The sequence below is a fragment of the Lithobates pipiens genome, unplaced genomic scaffold (assembly GCF_037356315.1).
Source record: "Lithobates pipiens isolate NorthernLeopardFrog02 unplaced genomic scaffold, aLitPip1_a1.2 Scaffold_18, whole genome shotgun sequence".
Lineage (NCBI taxonomy): Eukaryota > Metazoa > Chordata > Amphibia > Anura > Ranidae > Lithobates > Lithobates pipiens.
Genome location: NW_027507758.1, coordinates 392,524,086 through 392,541,116, shown reverse-complemented (window position 1 = coordinate 392,541,116; position 17,031 = coordinate 392,524,086). Strand labels below are relative to the sequence as shown.

At 42.7% G+C, this 17,031-nt stretch overlaps 2 protein-coding genes across 2 annotated transcripts in view; one reads left to right on the top strand and one right to left on the bottom strand.

The window, feature by feature from the left end:
* Positions 1-17,031, bottom strand: part of LOC143989392 (DNA primase large subunit-like) — a 226,666-nt gene that overhangs the window by 119,569 nt on the left and 90,066 nt on the right. The window contains exon 3 of the mRNA XM_077489511.1: positions 7,902-8,038. Coding sequence (XP_077345637.1) covers positions 7,902-7,973 — 72 coding nt within the window. The 5' untranslated portion in view covers positions 7,974-8,038. The remainder of the gene's footprint in view (positions 1-7,901; positions 8,039-17,031) is intronic.
* LOC143989398 (E3 SUMO-protein ligase ZNF451-like) overlaps positions 1-17,031 on the top strand; it is a 67,732-nt gene that overhangs the window by 2,240 nt on the left and 48,461 nt on the right. Inside the window, 1 exon segment of the mRNA XM_077489520.1 lies at positions 7,248-7,353. Within this exon segment, the coding sequence (XP_077345646.1) occupies positions 7,288-7,353 (66 nt within the window). The 5' untranslated portion in view covers positions 7,248-7,287.

Genomic DNA, 17,031 nt, shown 5'->3' with positions numbered 1-17,031 from the left:
GACATAAAATATTGCAGCAATTGACATTTTATTCCCTAGGGTCTCTGATTTTTATATATATATATATATATATATATATATATGTGTGTGTGTGTGTGTGTTTGGGATTCCAAGTAATTTTCTAGCAAAAAATATTGATTTTAACTTAAGAAAGAAGTGTCAGAAGAAGATTTAGACTTTAAGTGGTTAAACTTCCTGCATTTACATGTGGTTGAAAGCTTGGTAGACTGCACAGATTATTTGTTTACACAAGAAGTTCTTTCCCTTTTGATCTAAGAAATAAGGTTAGTTACAAGGCTTCAAGTTCTACACTTGGCAAATTGCCCGGGATGCTTTCTTTTGACAGCTGAGTGAGCAGATAATCTTTCCACTTGTTTATATGAAAGAATTGCCTACTCTCAGTAGGAGAGATCGTAAGGGTGGGTGAATCGAGATCACGTTTTTTTTTCCCGATTAATCGCGCAGCTCTAAAGTGCGTCAGCCCGAAAGCTGAAAGAGGGGGGGTTTAAGTGCCCAGTAAGCAAGTGGTTAAATGAGATCTAGCCAGCTGGTTAGCAGCAGTATTTTTATTGGTGGATGATCCTTTCCTGTTGTACCCCCTCACATCTTCGTGGGTGTCGTGTGTGGTGTCACTACTGAGGGCTGAGGAATCATCTTTTCACCTACGCTGTGGACTGTTTACTATTTTTAGGACTTGTTTGATACATTCTAAGATCCTGCTGGACATTGATTATATAATATTTATTTAATTAATATTTATTTTTTAGGAAATTAAAAACATTAATGATGACTTTCATATGGCCCCTGAAACGAGCACGTATACCATATAAAGTTTTAGTAAAGGGAAAAGACAAGGGGGGAGTAGCTCTTCCAGAAGTTAAGAAATACTATGAGGCAATAATAATAGCTAGAGTAGCAGACTGGATATATAATCAGAAGGAAAAAGGTTGGGTAAACCTGGAAATGAGACTGAGTGGAGTACCGCTAGAAAAAATGGTATGGATACCATCGGAACAGCGGAATTTAGGAGAAAACACAAGTAATTTAACGAGACACACGTTAAGAGTATGGGATAGCATTAATAGGGCATACAACTGGACTCACAATTCACCTTTAATGTCACTTTTGGACACGGATTATTTTCTGCCAGGGAAAGAGGAATGATTATACTTTAGTATATGGGCAGGTAAAGAGGACATAAAATTAGGAGAAATTATTAAAGGGAATAGGTTATATACATATAGGGAACTCACACAAGAATAGGGGCATAAACTGTTAGATAAATGGAGGCACACTCAAATTTTACACTTTGCACAAAGTTTACCACGTCCGCTTAGGGGACTAGAGTGTCTTGGACCTTTGGAGAATTTATTGAAGGACAACAAGTGTTTAGTTCGAAAAGTATAAAAAATTTATAAAATATTAAGACAAGAAATGGATTTAGAGTTTCCGAGATTTTTAGGGAAATGGGAAGAAGATTTAGGTGCACTAAGGGATGAGGAACACAGGATAAAAATATGTAAACTTACTCAGCGTCAAGAGAAGTCCGTATTATAGAGATGTCTTATAAATTACTATCAAGGTGGTATATGACCCCCCAAAGTATGCAGAGGTTTACAGGTGCACAGCAGGCACTGTGTTGGAGGGAGTGTTCGCAGGAGGGCTCCCTCTTACATATCTGGTGGAGTTGCTCTAAAATATCTCAGTTTTGGGATAAAATTGTAGAAATCATAAACTTGGTGACACAAAAGAAAATTAAGAAAAACCCCTGGACATGCCTTTTTCACGACACTGAATTAGGAATAACACAATATAGAAACACGGTAGTCCACCATCTCCTGAATGCTGCTAAAGTCCTGATTCCTCGCTATTGTAAATCCAAACAAATTCCAAGAATTACGGAATGGATACAGAGGGTGGAGCAAACGAGGATAATGGAAGAATCATTATATAAATTAAAAGATATAGAGGAAGAAGATCATGGGGAGTGGCAACAGTGGCTGGCATTCTTGGAGAGGGAGGACTGTCGTGAAATAATTGAGGGATAAGGGGACAGAGAGGGAGAGGACATTGGGGAGGATAATTTGATTGTGTTTTTTTTTTGGGGGGGGGGGGGGGGGTTAATGAAAGTAGGGAGTAATGTATTTATATGTGATTAAATGTAAAACTATTTATTAAAGGTAATGAAAAGAAAAACAAAAATTTGCCACAATGATGTCAAAGTTAGCGGAGATATGAACAGTGAGTTGATTACACTCTGCGAGATAAAGTAACCGACTGAGATGGCAAAAAAAAAAAATATTTATTTAAGTTCTTATTTATTTGCTCATTAGGATCATCACTTTAATTTAGTGTATTTTGATTAATTTCAATACACATCCAATTTATGAATTAAGTATTCACCATTCTCATTTATTATGTAGTGTTTTTTTTTCCTTATAACTGTTTGTGTGCTTCTCACATTAAGTTGCATCAGGAACTGTTTATCAATTAAATTTTTAATTTAATTATTTTTCACTACACATCTATTTTTGAGAGGTAATTAGACACCGCTGTATTACCATGTTTTTAAGTTGAATATGTTTGCTTGAAATGGTTACGGTACCTCTTTTCAGATGTGTGAATTAGTTTTAAAAAACTACTCGTCCAGGGGACCAAATTGGGGTCCCAATCTACTTTTCCCTCATTACAATCTACTTGTTCTTATAAAAACTATATAATTTTAACCAAAAGAGTATTTAAATCTGAGGTGCTGTTAGGAACGTCTGGGGCTTTTATAAGCGAATCAAACTTTTAATGTTTTTAGCATTGTGCTTATTATCTAATACTCACGTCTTTGCCTGTCTCCAGCACCGCACTCAGGAACTAGCAGGGAAGGGAGAGACCTTGCAGTGTGATGAGCACTGATTTACCCCCTGGCCCCTCATGTATTGCCCTCCTGACCCCAACATTCTGCTATACTGATCCTGGACCCACTGTGCCCCGTCCTGCTTAAAGATTTCTTCTGGTATTTATATTTCTAAGAATAATTATTATATCAACAGCTTGCTGATAGCGCCAATGTCCCATGGGCTGTAGATATTAAAATCATTTCAGGGGTTCCCTGAGATCTCATACTTTTTGCCAAGGGTTCCTCCAAGATAAAAAGGTTTAGAAACCCTGCCATAGACACAGGCTGGAGGGGTATGACACAGCCTGCTAAAAACAATTGCTTTGAAATATAAATGTGTGAAGCTTGTAAACACTTTGTTACTTACAGCAGAGGCTCCTCCTACCTAGCACAGGTAACATAAGATCCAGGATCATACAAAAAAAGGCACCAGCCTAGGATTTGTCAGTATGTGTTTACTTCCACCAGACAGGATCAATTCAAGCCTTTTTTTGTTTTGCTGTCAGCCCTATGTGCTAGGTGGTAGGGGCCTCCCTAAACCAGAGCAATGTCCTGGGGGGGGGGGGGGGTTCTGGGGTTTGGGTTCTCCCAGGCATGGAGCCTAGGAATTGAGGGTCCCCTTCTCCCTGTATTTCTTAGTCCATAATGTGCATCCAGAGGTGGAAGAAGCCTTTTGCCTTGTGTTAAGGGGACATACTTGTGCTGGTGAATCTGTTCTGTCTCTCTGCCTCCGACTCCTGGTGCCCTTTTCAGGCAGCCGAGTGAAAGTATTTTTTATATTATGTGACTAGCACCTCACCGTAGTGTAACGCTTTCCCAAACATTTTCGGTCTTCTTTTTTTTTTTTTTTTTAGCAAAAAAGACAACCCAGCAGTGATTAAATACCACAAAAAGAAAGCTCTATTTGTGTGGCTAAAAATGTAGTTTGGGTACAGTGTTGTATGACCGTTCAAAGAGTGACAGCGATGAAAGCTGTAAATTGACCTGGGCAGGAAGGGGTTCAAGGACCCAGTAAGCAAGTGATTAATACTGGGACTCCAAAAAGTGGATGTTTAGTGGAATCCTACTTCAATTTAAAAACACTTGCTGTCTATAGGCCATATATAAATGATGCCACTCATGCTAATCAGTCAGCTTTTAGTCTGCCCACAGCTGAGAGCAGTGAAGTCTATAACTACACACCGCTTGGCTCCTCATTTGCTCACCGGAGCAGCAGACTCTATCTCTCAGTTGTGTGGTGAAAGATGGAGTCAGCTGTCAGACAGGTGGGTGTATCCTGGCAATATTGTTTAGGTCATTCCTGAGCTTGGCGCTGCTCTGTAGCCCACTATCATCTGACTCGTGGTCACAGAAGATCCTTAATGTACTCTCTTGACCCTAAAGAGAAGTATGAACAAAAGGATATGTGTCCATTCTTTTTTTTTGAACATTTTTTCTGGCTCTTTTCCTTTTTTATATTCACCAGGTAATCCTACAAAAGCACATATCCTGTTCCTAGATGGTGCTATGCTCACTTCTCCACTGTGGAGGGAGGGAGCGCGCCATGGCTGGTCTTCAGATAGTTCTGCATTTTGTTTTCCGTTACATGGGGGATGCTGTGATGAGTAGTTTAGAGATGGCATAACATTTTTATATGCACCCATTTTAGCTCAAAGAAAAGTGATGTGGATACTGCATTTCTGGCAAGATCAACAGGTTTTTTGTGTTATTTGCGTTTTTTAGCACTTTCTGAAAATGTTCTTGACCTGAAGAAAGAAAACAAGTGCAGAACCACATCTAAGGATTGCGAATACAAGGAAGAGAGGTGCCTCCTAAGTGTAAAAGTTTAAAATCACTTTAATAGTGCTAGACAATTGGCAACTCGCATGAGTGAAGACAATAACAGCCACATCTGTATGTAAGGCATCCAGTAGCACGATAGGTGACAGAGTCATGATACCTCTAATTCTCCACTGGTCTAGGGATGGAGTGTGGCAGGCACATCTATGTGTGGTATTATCCCTGAAAGGTAAAGCAGTGAACAGCCAGGTGCCCTGGCTCATGGCGCTGCTAAGCCTGATGTCCGGGCTGGAAACCGTTGATGGTGATTTCGCCCGTGCGGTATAAAAAACAAAGCTTGGTTTTCATGAGGCAGAGTGGCGTGGGGCAATGACATTACTAAGGTGTGACACGTTTCTGAGCTCTGTCACCCACCTTGCTACTGGATGCCTTGCCTACACTACAGATGTGCCTGTTATCTTTGCTCATGTGAGTTGCCAATTGTCTCTCACTATTGAACCGCTTGCAGACCAGCCGTCGCAGTATTACTGTGGCAGGTTGGCTCTGCTGTACGAATTCACGTTATTGTACGTGATCTCGTGAGGTCCGGATAGCAGGTGCGTGGGTCCCGTGGGGATACCCACGATCGTCTCACGAAGAGGAAGAACGGGGAAATGCTGATGTAAACAAACATTTCCCCATTCTGCCTAGTGACACTGATCACAGCTCTCTGTGATTGGGAGCGGTGATCAGTGTTGTGTCACACATAGGCCCCTCCCCCCAGTTAGAATCACTCCCTAGGACACACTTAACCCCTGCAGCGCCCCCTCCTGGTTAACCCCTTGACTACCAGTCACATTTACACAGTAATCAGTGCATTTTTAATCGCAATAATAGTAGAGCTGCACGATTCTGGCTAAAATGAGAATCACAATATTTTTGCTTAGAAGATAGATCATGATTCTCGTGGCGTAACATCATCTTTCACATTAAAACAAAAAAAATTGTGCTAACTTTACGTTATTTTATTTTTTTAGTTTTTGTTTGTTTTTTGTTTTTTTTTTTTTTTGTTTTTTGAAGTGTACTTTTTCCCCAAAAATTGCATTTGAAAGACTGCTGGGCAAATACAGTGTGACATAAAATATTGCAGCAATTGCCATTTTATTCCCTAGGGTCTCTGCTAAAATTTTATATATATATATATATATATATATATATATATATATATATATATATATATATATATATATGTGTGTGTGTGTGTGTGTTTTGGGGGTTCCAAGTAATTTTCTAATAAAAAATATTGATTTTTAACTTAAGAAAGAAGTGTCCGAAAAAGATTTAGACTTTAAGTGGTTAAGCTTCCTGCATTTACACATAGTTGAAAGCTTGGCAGACTGCCCAGATTATTTGTTTACACAAGAAGTTCTATCCCTTTGATCTAAGAAGTAAGGTTAGTTACAATGTTTCAAGTTCCAAACTTGGCAGATTGGCCAGGATGCTTTCTTTTGACAGTGAGTGAGCAGATAATCTCTCCACTTGATTATATGAAAGAATCGCCTATTCTCAGGGGAAGAGATCGTCGGTGGGGGGGGGGTGGTAATCGAGATTGCGTTTTTTTTTAACGATTAATCGCGCAGCTCTAAGTAATAGCTGTATAAATGTGAATGGTCCCAAAAGTGTCCGATCTGTCCGCCATAGTATCGCAGTCACGATAAAAATCGCTGATAGACTTCATTACTAATTTTAAAAAAAAATTATTAATAAAAATGCCATAAAACTATCCCCTATTTTGTAGACGCTATAACTTTTGTGCAAACCAATCAATGTTTTTTTTTTCTTCTTCTTTTTTACCAATATGTAGAAGAATGTGTATTGGCCTAAACTGAGGGAAAAAATGTTTGTTTTAGGTATTTTTTGGGAGATATATATTATAGAAAAAAGTAAAAAAAAGTTGTTGTTTTTTCAAAATTGTCGCTCTTTGTTTTATAGCGCAAAAAATAAAAACCGCAGAGGTGCTCAAATACCACCAAAAGAAAGCTCTATTTGTGGGGAAAAGAGGACGTAAATTTTGTTTGGGAGCCACGTCGCTTGACCACACAATTGTCAGTTAAATCGATGCAGTGCCGAATCGCAAAAAGTGCTCTGGTCTTTGGTCAGCCAAATGGTCCGGGGCTGAAGTAGTTAAAGTGGTTTTAAACTTTTAAACTTGTATTCTCAGTTTTGGCTGGAATTGGCTTCTATCTCTACCTGGTGGCAGCCCTGAGTTTATGGACCCAATCATTCGCCTTATGTAATATGGATAAATTTGGACCTTTTTGGGTTAACTTAGAGCCAGTATTTTGCGCTTTTGTACTTGTTAACATCTAAGGATTGTTAAGCAACAATATATCATTTTTTAGTTCTTGGGTTTAGTTATTTTTTCATTTTATAACATCTTTAGCCCCTCTAGTTATTCACTTGCGGGAGAATCATCAGCTGTAAAATGCCATATGGTACCTGGATTTCTTCTTTAAAAGAAATAGTGGGAAGACTGTTTTTGAGATATGATTGGTTGTGAAGATATGCTAATGATTTTCATTTGCCCTTCCATCCCTAGGGTGTTACTTTGACTACTTTAACAGCTTAGTACGTCCTTTATGATGGAAAATGAAAAGATGATAGAGAGAGACGATTTCAATGAAGAGGAGGTGGAATTTGTAGGTGTAAGTATATAATTTAGGTATGTGCTGACTGATGGATACATGTATGGTTTTTCTACTCTGTTGTATTGTAGTATAAATATTGATGATTGAACATTTCCAGAATAGACACTGTCTCAGATCCCTGGTAATGCTAAAAAAGAGGGGGGAGCAAAGCGACAAGTCTCTTTAAAGAATAATGGGATTTTAATTGAGACAAGGTCTATTGATGGGGTAGGCACATAAGACACCAATTTTTTTTATAAATGTATTAATCATATCAAAAACATATAAAAATACATATTCATAGCATATTTGATGGACCATGAGACAATACCTGACAATCGTAATCTGATGCGTTGATCAGCAGAACCAACATGTTTCGCATGATTGCTTCGTCAAGGTTTTGCATATACCCCAGATTTAATTTATATTACATAGAATAAACATATCATTAGTATAATAAAATACATTGGTTGATACATCATTAAGAAAATGATTAAACTTCATTGTGGTCACATTAGGTATTAACATAATCAGTTGTTTTTATACATATTAGTTATTGTGCCTACCTGGTCCTTAAAATAAATAACCATATGCGCCTCTGATTGCTCCACCACATCACAGGTGACGCAGATAACCATACCCAGTTCCCACTAGGAGTCAGATCCCAGTTGGGCTGTCAGAGGGGAGATTGGCACATGCCTGTCTGTCAAAATGTAAACAAAAAAATAATAGATTATACTATAGTAGTGTTCATAACTAATTTTTTTTTTTTTTTTTTGCGTTATACAAATATATTTTTCTTTTTGTTTTTTTTATATCTGGGTATATTGTTTTTATTTTATTGGTCCAAATGATAGATATATACTGTGTGTATGTGTGTGTGTGTGTGTGTGTGTGTGTGTGTGTGTGTGTGTGTGTGTGTGTGTGTGTATATATATATATAATTTTTCTCTTATATTCACCGACCGACACCGCTTCTCTGTAACAAAATGGGTTGTCAGCCTTATCACTGGAGATTACTAGGCCAAGTTGTAACACAACACTTCAGAACTTTTAGTTCCGCCCAGGGGGTTGTCCCTAGGCTACAACCCCCACAGCCTGCCCTAGCAGACTCTGTTTTATTTTGCACCTCCGTGTTTTTGTTTTTTTGATGCAGAAGCTTGGCTTTTTGCGCAAGATGAATGATCCTGTGATCTTCTATCAACAGCCGGCTGGGTGACAGGCTCGTTCACTTAGTCTCCCCAGTCTGGCCATCGAGCGTGTGCAGGTTGCAGCTACGGCTCAGCAGGCCACGACATACCTCAGCTCCAGAGGTGGTCGTGAGCTTTATGCTCCGGGGCATACATATGGCCGGGCTACTGATGTCTGCGTCACAGTATGCCGGGCCAGTAGTCTCAGCTCACCCTCAGCTTCATGTTTGGTCATCACAGAGCGCTGGACGTTTTATCCTGTGATTCTGGACATGTGTGTCGGATCGCTCATCAATCGTTCACCGATCGTGCGACCGGCGGCCACGACACAGTTTTGCTATCTCTGCATCTGGGAGTGCTGGGGATCAACAGGCACTGCTGTAATACAGTACGGAACTGCTCAGGGTGGTGATTTCAGCGGGTTAGAGCCCCTCAGTCAGCAGCAGCAAGGAGGGTGGGACTGTCACTGTCCTAAGTCCCCTTCAGGTGGCAGACAGGGTAGGGTCAGCATGGCTTCAGAAACTGGTGTTTCTTCCCCCGAAATCCCGGCAATTGCAACCGGGTCACCTGAGGACCACGCGGTCCCTATGGACACCCTTACGGCAGTCCTCAATTCTTTCGTTGCCAAGATAGAGGCGGTACGTGGGAAGAAAGGTGCTAAAAAGCGCGCCACCCCCCCCCCCCCGTCCTCTGGGGAGAGCTCTGACGCAGACTTGGGTCCTGCTGAGGCCGGTGACAGGCCTCCCCTGTCTGCGTGGAACCAGCAGACTAACTAGTGCAAGGCCTTAAGTACGTCTGTGATGTGGCCCTGGATACGCTCTCTCTGTTATCCAGGGCTTCAGTGTCAGCTGTGGTGCTGAGGTGCCTGATTGGGCTAAAATGCTGGTCTGCTGACCAGGCATCCAAGAAAGCCCTGATGGATCTTCATTTCCTTGGCGACCGGCTCTTTGGAGCCTCGTTAGATGACATTATTAAAAATGCCACTGGTGGTAAGAGTACCCTACTCTCACAGGCCAGGAAAGCTAAGGAGCCATGCCGCAGGCAAGGGCCCTCTTTTTCTGCTCGCAAGCAGCTTTTTTGTCCGCCTGGTGCTTCGACAAAACGTTCCCAGCCCGAGAGGACGCCCATGGATGGTCAAAAACGTCCCTGGAACCGCAAGCCTAACAAGCCTGCTAACAAAAGTGGTACCGCATGAAGGTTTGCCCCCCACCCATGTCTCGGGTGGGGGGTCGCCTTCGGGAGTTTGCAGCCCGGTGGTCCTCCCGGTTATCCGACCAATAAGTCTGCAATCTAATTTCCACACGCTACAAGTTAGAGTTCCTCTCTTGGCCGCCAAACAGATTCTTCCCCTCCAGCATACCCGTATCCCCGGTTCACTGGGAGGCCCTGTTGGGGGCTGTAAGGGACTTGCTGAATCGAGCGGTGATTGTACCTGTTCCGGAACGCTTCCATGGATTCTACTCAAATCTGTTTGTGGTTCCCAAGAAGGAAGGGGTACGTCCGATATTGGACTTGAAAGCCCTCAATCACTTTGTAAAAGTGCAGAGGTTCAGGATGGAATCAGTTCACTCAGTAGTCGCTGCACTCCATCAAGGGTACTCCCTGGCATCCTTGGACATCCAGGATGCATACCTGCACATACCCATATGCCTTCGGCATCTTCGTTCAGGGGGTACGACATGTAGTCCCTCCGGTGCGCCCACCATTACCCCCATGGGATTTGAACCTGGTGTTGTCGGCGCTTCAAAAATCGCCCTTTGAAAATATCAGGGAGATTCCCCTGTTGACTCTTTCCCAGAAAGTGGTCGTTCTAGTGGCTGTTAGGTTGCTCGTCTTCTTAATAATACCAGTTACCCCTGGTTGCCTAGGCTAGGATGGAGGAGCGGAGGTCCCGATCACCGGTGGACAGACACCACACATACTCGATTTGTACGTGAATAATGACTGCGAGGTTTATTAACTCACACATAGCCTTTTATGCAGTAGGAGAAAAAGACCCTGCCCCTTAGAAGTCATTACACATAAACATACGTCAGCATTATACTTCCTCAAACAATAGTCCTTGTTAAGAAATATAGACCAAAGGTTAGTTAGCTCGTTACGTTTGCACATCAGTGTCTGCTGACTGACCCCAAATATGTCAAGAGTTCAGCAAAACCTATTTTCAACCAGCATTACCTCACCATGCGGTTAGTGTCACAAGTTGAAACAGACAATTGATGCTTGTATAGAGACTCGAGACAGACCTTCTGGTCAGACTTGAGTAATCATCTTTTTTTTGTCATGCTACTAATTATCACGTTATCAGTAGTTTGTTACGTACACATAGCTCAGACTTTGTTACTCATAAAATAAAAGTAAAGCATAAATAAAAAAAGGTACCTTATACCTTATAATCCTCCCTTTGGCCATTCTGTACTATACAGAATGGTCAAAACCTAATCAAGGTTCATGTTCCTGATTCTTATACCAAATATTTGAACTATTGGGAATGGCGGTTAACTTTAGGGTCTCCTGATTTGATACAGTCCCCTTAGCAGAACAAAGACATCCTACAATTCTATAGCAAGCGTATAAAAATAAAATAAAAAACAATATGATCACAATAGTCATGGCTGTGTTTTTTAACCAAGAGGTTATATTTCCAAGACTAAAATTGGCTAGAGGGTCCCATGTTATTGCAATATTCCTAGCCTCGTCTTGGAGTTTATTTACTTCTTTTCTGTGTTGTGCAATTATATTATAGTAATCAGGTATTTCAATGCTAGTATTATGAATCCAGGTACAGCACTCATAGTCTTCCGTAACTTCACAAAGCCCTGTGAGTGCTGCACTCATACTTTCTATGGCCAGTTCATGTAGTTCTAGCTGTTTCCTTATTGCCCTAGTTTCTATGTTTAATTTAGTGATATCGTCGGAATTCTTTTCCAAGATCTCATCAATAATTCCAGTATAATTATTCAGTCTCTTCATTAAATCTATTCCCCATCCTGTCCAGGATGGGAACCAGGCCCATGCCATATCTTTTTCTAGGAATACCTTTCTCTTATTACGATGTTTAAGGGGATATCTGGGATGAACACTGGCTTCAAGAAGGTGACTCCCTTCTTTATCCCCCAACACACCCATAATGGGGGCTAGTGCTGCGAGATAACACCATCCCTGGGGTTTTGTGGGGATCCAAGGGTGACAAAGCTTCCCACAACAGATATAAGTATTATTCCCCAAGGCTATGGGGCGCTTGAGGAACACTTTATACAATTTGTCGGAATAGCCAGAAAATGTAAGAGTTGATAAGAGTTGAGCCATAGGGGAAGTGGTGCTGGTATTTAAGAATTGGTATAATGTGGTGTTTAAGGTGGTGTCTTGAGTTCTATAAAAGGTCTCGTTTAATGCTGTCTTTGAAATATTAAGCTTTGATGGCTTACAAATTTCGGCTCCCTTGGTAGTATTTCCCAACCTAAAACACCAATCTGGATAATGGCTTCTACCTATGATCTGAAAAGTGAGGGTTTTGTTAGAAGCTTTTCTTGTAACATCGGTAAGAACTATTGGGGGGTGTGCCTTTAAGGAGAAGGGTGAAATTGAAAGGTATGGCCATCAAAGGAATCCTAGCAGTACTAGGGTGAAGCTTACTACATATCCAGCATTTATCAAAACCTGATTTTTGGGCATAACTGTATTTAAATTTTAATAACAACATTTTATCAGTGAACTCTTGGGGAGGTTCACTTCTTTTGTGTCTAACAGCGGGTGTGTTATTTGTCTTGGGGGAGGGAGTCCCACAAATCCCTTTTAATGGTCCCAAATCTTCTGGGTGGTATATACAGTTAGCTATCAACCAGGTTGGTAGGAACACTACTAGGGTAATACAGCATAAGAGGCACAAGGCCTTCCCTGACACTGATGGAGAAAGCATCTTTGTTTTTTAAAGTTCTGATTATTTGTTATCTAAGAGTTCTGTTCTTCTTCTTCGTTTCTCATCCCGGCAGTTGTTGGCTCTGTTTTGTCCTTCTGAGGGGGTGTGGGATCTTCCAGGGAAATTTGTTCTATGCCTCTCTGAACTTCTTGTAGATCTTGTTCTTGGGAGTTGCTGCTCTCTGTCACTGCCAGGGGCTCTGGAGTCGAGGGAAGCTGGGGACACTTCTTAAGACGGCTGGCGTGGATCCAGGTGTTTCCTAGGTCTGTTAACACTGCGGTCCTGGATACCTTTTCCACCTTCCATGGTCCTGAGAAAGCCGGTCCGATACTCTTTCTTTGTGCTAATTGTTTGATCAGCACTTTATCCCCAGGGATGAAGGGATGCGTTGGTTCTGTGGGAAGAGGGAAAAAGGTGACAGAAACTTGTTCGTTCATTTCATGAAGCATACTTACCAGGTTTTTCACGTACATTTCCTGTTGGGAATAAATGTCAATATCAGTGTCTTGGTCTAATGGGGGTAATTCTATATTTGCGGGGATTCCCATGAGGACCTCAAAGGGTGATAATTTTGTTCTTGCATGTGGTGTGGTCCTAATTTGGAACAATACAGCAGGCAGATGGTCAAGCCATCCTTTCAACGTGCCTCCTGTGGCCTTTTTTAGTTTATCTTTGATATTCCTATTCATTCTTTCCACTACTCCTGCACTTTGTGGGTGATAGGGGATGTGCAATTTCCATTGCAACCCCAAAAGTTTGGCTACAGTCTGGGTCACAGAGGAACTGAATGCGGGTCCTCTGTCTGACCAAATGGATGTAGGTATGCCGAACCTACAAATCCAGTGATTGAGCAAACACTTTGCTGCTATGTTGGCCGTCTCACCTGTACAGGGGATCGCCTCAACCCATCCTGACCATTTATCCACGATAACGCAGAGGCATTTCAGATTGCCTTTCTGCTTGGGCATGTGAGTGAAATCTATTTGCAAATCCGTCAGGGGGCCCAAGGGTGGGGGTAGGTGACCATGCAAACCATGTCTCTTCCCCTGGACATTGTTTTGGGCACAGGTTAGACAACTCCTAGTCAGGAGCTTGACCTGTTTGTTCAGATTATTTGTACAAAAGGATTTCATATATATATTGATCAAAGGGGCAGCCCCTATATGTCCTGGACCATGGAGATATGAGAGTATAAGTACACAGTTTGTTTCGGGTATGCCCAGGATCTTCCCCTCTTTTGACCAAAGACCTTCAGGGTCTTTGGTCAATCCTTCCTGTGTCCAAAAATGGACATCATCTTCTGTGGCCATTGATTGCATCTGTGCTATGACAGTTTTAAAGTTAGGTGCTGCGAAGTGTTCCTTGAAAAACATTGTTGTGGGGGCAGGTGGGTTAGGGGAAAAGGCAGCAGCTCTTTTAGCTTCTCTGTCAGCAAGAGCATTCCCTTTTGAAACACGACTGCTGTCAGAGGAGTGTGCCTTTACTTTAATTATGGCTACCTTTTTTGGAAGAAGAATGGCTTGGAGGAGAGCACTAATCTGTGTGGAGTTGGCAATTATTTTGTTGTCTGCTGTTTTAAAACCTCTATTGGCCCATATCACACCAAAATCATGCACCACTCCAAAAGCATATCTACTGTCTGTGTAGACGTTCACCTCTTTACCGGTGAATAGAATGCAGGCCCTAGTGAGGGCTTCTAACTCTGCTACCTGGGCTGAAGAAGGAGGTAATGATTTTGCCTCCAGTACGATGTCTGGTAGTTGAACAACTGCATAACCGGTTAAAAAGGTGGAGTCAGAGGGACGTGAGCAGCTACCGTCAACGAAAACATCCTCTGCACCTGAGATAGGGGTGTCAGTGAGATCCGGTCTGGGACTGGTAATAGCAGCAACCTTTTCCGAACAGTCATGTATAATGTCTGGGTCATGTGGTAAACGCATCATGGAATGCAAAAGGCGCACAGCGGGGTTGCTGGCAGGCACATATTTGAGTGTGAGGTTATCAGTGTTCATCAGTGTTATCTCATAACCACTAAGTCTTTGCGAGGTCATATGTTGGGTATTCATGTTCTGAATAAGATGCGTGACTGAATGAGTGGTATAGAGAGTCAATGGGTGACCTAGCACTAATTTGTTTGCATCTTGTACAGCCATTGCACAGGCAGCAAGATTTTGGAGACAGGATGGCATTCCCTGTACTTGGATGGGGAGTTTTTTTGATAGATATGAGACAGGGCGATACCCTGATCCATGTTGTTGTGTTAGCACGGCGGCAAAAGAGCTTCCTGAAACTACACAGTAAAGTTGAAAAGGTTTACCGTAGTTCACCAACCCTAGGGCGGGGGCACTTGACAGACTGTTTAATAGAGCTTGAAAAGCTTGTAGTCTGTCTTCAGTCCAATCTATTAATTTAGGGGCTGTCGAGCCAGTAGCCTCTCTTAGGATACTATCATAATGAGAACAGTCAGGAATCCATTGGCGGCAATATACAATTGCGCCTAGGAAAGAAAGAAGTGCTGCTTTGTCTTTTGGAGGACTGAGAGCCTGCAGGGCTGCGGCGCGTTTGGGTGACACCAGCCTTGTTCCTTCTCTAAGGATACAACCTAAGTATTCAACCTGGGATTGGCACCATTGCACCTTCTTCCTGGAGGCGAGGTGTCCAGCTCGGGCTAGGTGTCCCAACAGTGATGTTGAATCGACCGCACAATCTTCAGCAGTTCGACTGCACAGGAGCAAGTCGTCCACATACTGTATCAGTACCGACCCTCGCTCAGATGTCCAAGACTTGACAGTCTCATTGAGCACCATTGAGAAGGCGGCTGGGCTGTCTACATACCCTTGCGGTAAACGCGTCCAGGTTAGTTGGCCCCCGGCCCAGGAGAAGGCGTAGATTGGTTGCGCCTCCTCAGCAATAGGAACGCTAAAGAAAGCATTCGCTAGATCAATTACCGTATAACAGAGGGAGCCTGCCGGTATGCGTGAGAAAATAAATGTGATATCTGACACTAAGGGCGGGAGTGGAACCACTTGTTTGTTTACTGCTCTGAGGTCTTGGACTAATCTCCACTCGCCACTGGCCTTCTTTACAGGGTAAATGGGTGTGTTCCAGGGGCTAATAATTGGTTTTAGGATACCTTTAGATATGTAATCATTGATCTGGGGGGAAATGCCTTGGGTTTTTTCGGGGGGCAAGGGGTATTGTTTGTGATATTGTGTCTCTGCATCAGGGCGCATCTGTGGGGAGTAAGGTGTACAGTTGATGAAACCCACGCTCCCCTTATTTTCTGCCCAGATGGCATGTGTTTCAAGGGGGGCGGGTAAGATCATAAAGAAGCCTCTGTGTGTATGTCGTTTCGGGGCATGCAAGTCACAAAGTGGGGAGCTGGCTGTGAGGGAACCTTTCTTGTCAAATTTTATCGTAATGTTAAGTTTGGACAGTAAATCCCTGCCCATGAGAGACACGGGACAGGAGGGCAAGATTGCAAAACTCTGGGTGCATAGTTCTTGTCCTTCTGGAGTGGCTACAGATAACGGTGGTGTGATGGGGTGGGTGACAGATGTCCCATTTATACCAATAGAGTTTCCCTCAGTACATTGTGGTGTGTCAAAAATAACATCATTCACTGAACTGAATGTGGCCCCGGAATCCAGTAGAAAACACACTAGGTGATTGTCTACTCGCAATACAACTTGAGGAAGGCTTTTCCATGAGGGGTTGTAACACACTAGGCTGAGGGAAGGGACATACTCTAGGCATCCCTATTGGGGTGATTGTTGTTGGCGAGATGGCCATTGCATGGGAATTCGAGGGGGAGGTCTGTTAGAGGTTGGGGTGTAGGGTGGCTGTGCAAGCGCATGGTTTTGAGATGGTGTTTGGGGAGGTGGCGGATATTGGGGGTACCTTGTAGTGTGAGGGGGGGGGCGATTAGCAGCATTGTACCCCCTTCCCCTGCCCCTTGGATAGCTCGCCCTCTGTCTATATGGGCACTGTGATTTCCAATGTCCCTGTTCCCCACAATTAAAACATCCTTGGTCGGGTGGGTAGGGCTGCATGGTCATGAGGTGCGGTGGTGAGGATGAGGTTTCAGGTGTGACTAGGAGTTGTGTTTGTGTCAAGGAGGGGAAAATTCCCCCTTTTTGTTCAAAGACTCCTGAAGTCTCTCTGGACCTAGCGTCCTTCATGAATTCATCTGGTGCTTGCTCTGCCCATTTGGGGTTTGTGAATTTGAGCAAGTGCGTCACTTTGGGATCGCCTCCCGACATGATGGTAGTAGTAAATAATTGTGGTGTGGCCCCATCTACAGCTTTCCATAGGGAGTATACTCTGGTACAGTAATCATAGAATTTCTCTTTAGGTCCCTGCTTGGCTAGGATCAGTTCTTGGAGTGCAGATGATCCTTTGTATAATTTGGACCAATGACCTCCCATGCCTTTCCAAAAGGATATCCAATCCTTATCGGTCTGGATATGGGCTGTCCATAGGTCGTCTACAGGGGCTACTTCTGGGATGTCTGGGTCTACAATGCTAAGAATACTTTTTATGTCATCTTTGTCAAGCCCTGTGCCTGCACTATATTTTGCCAGAAAG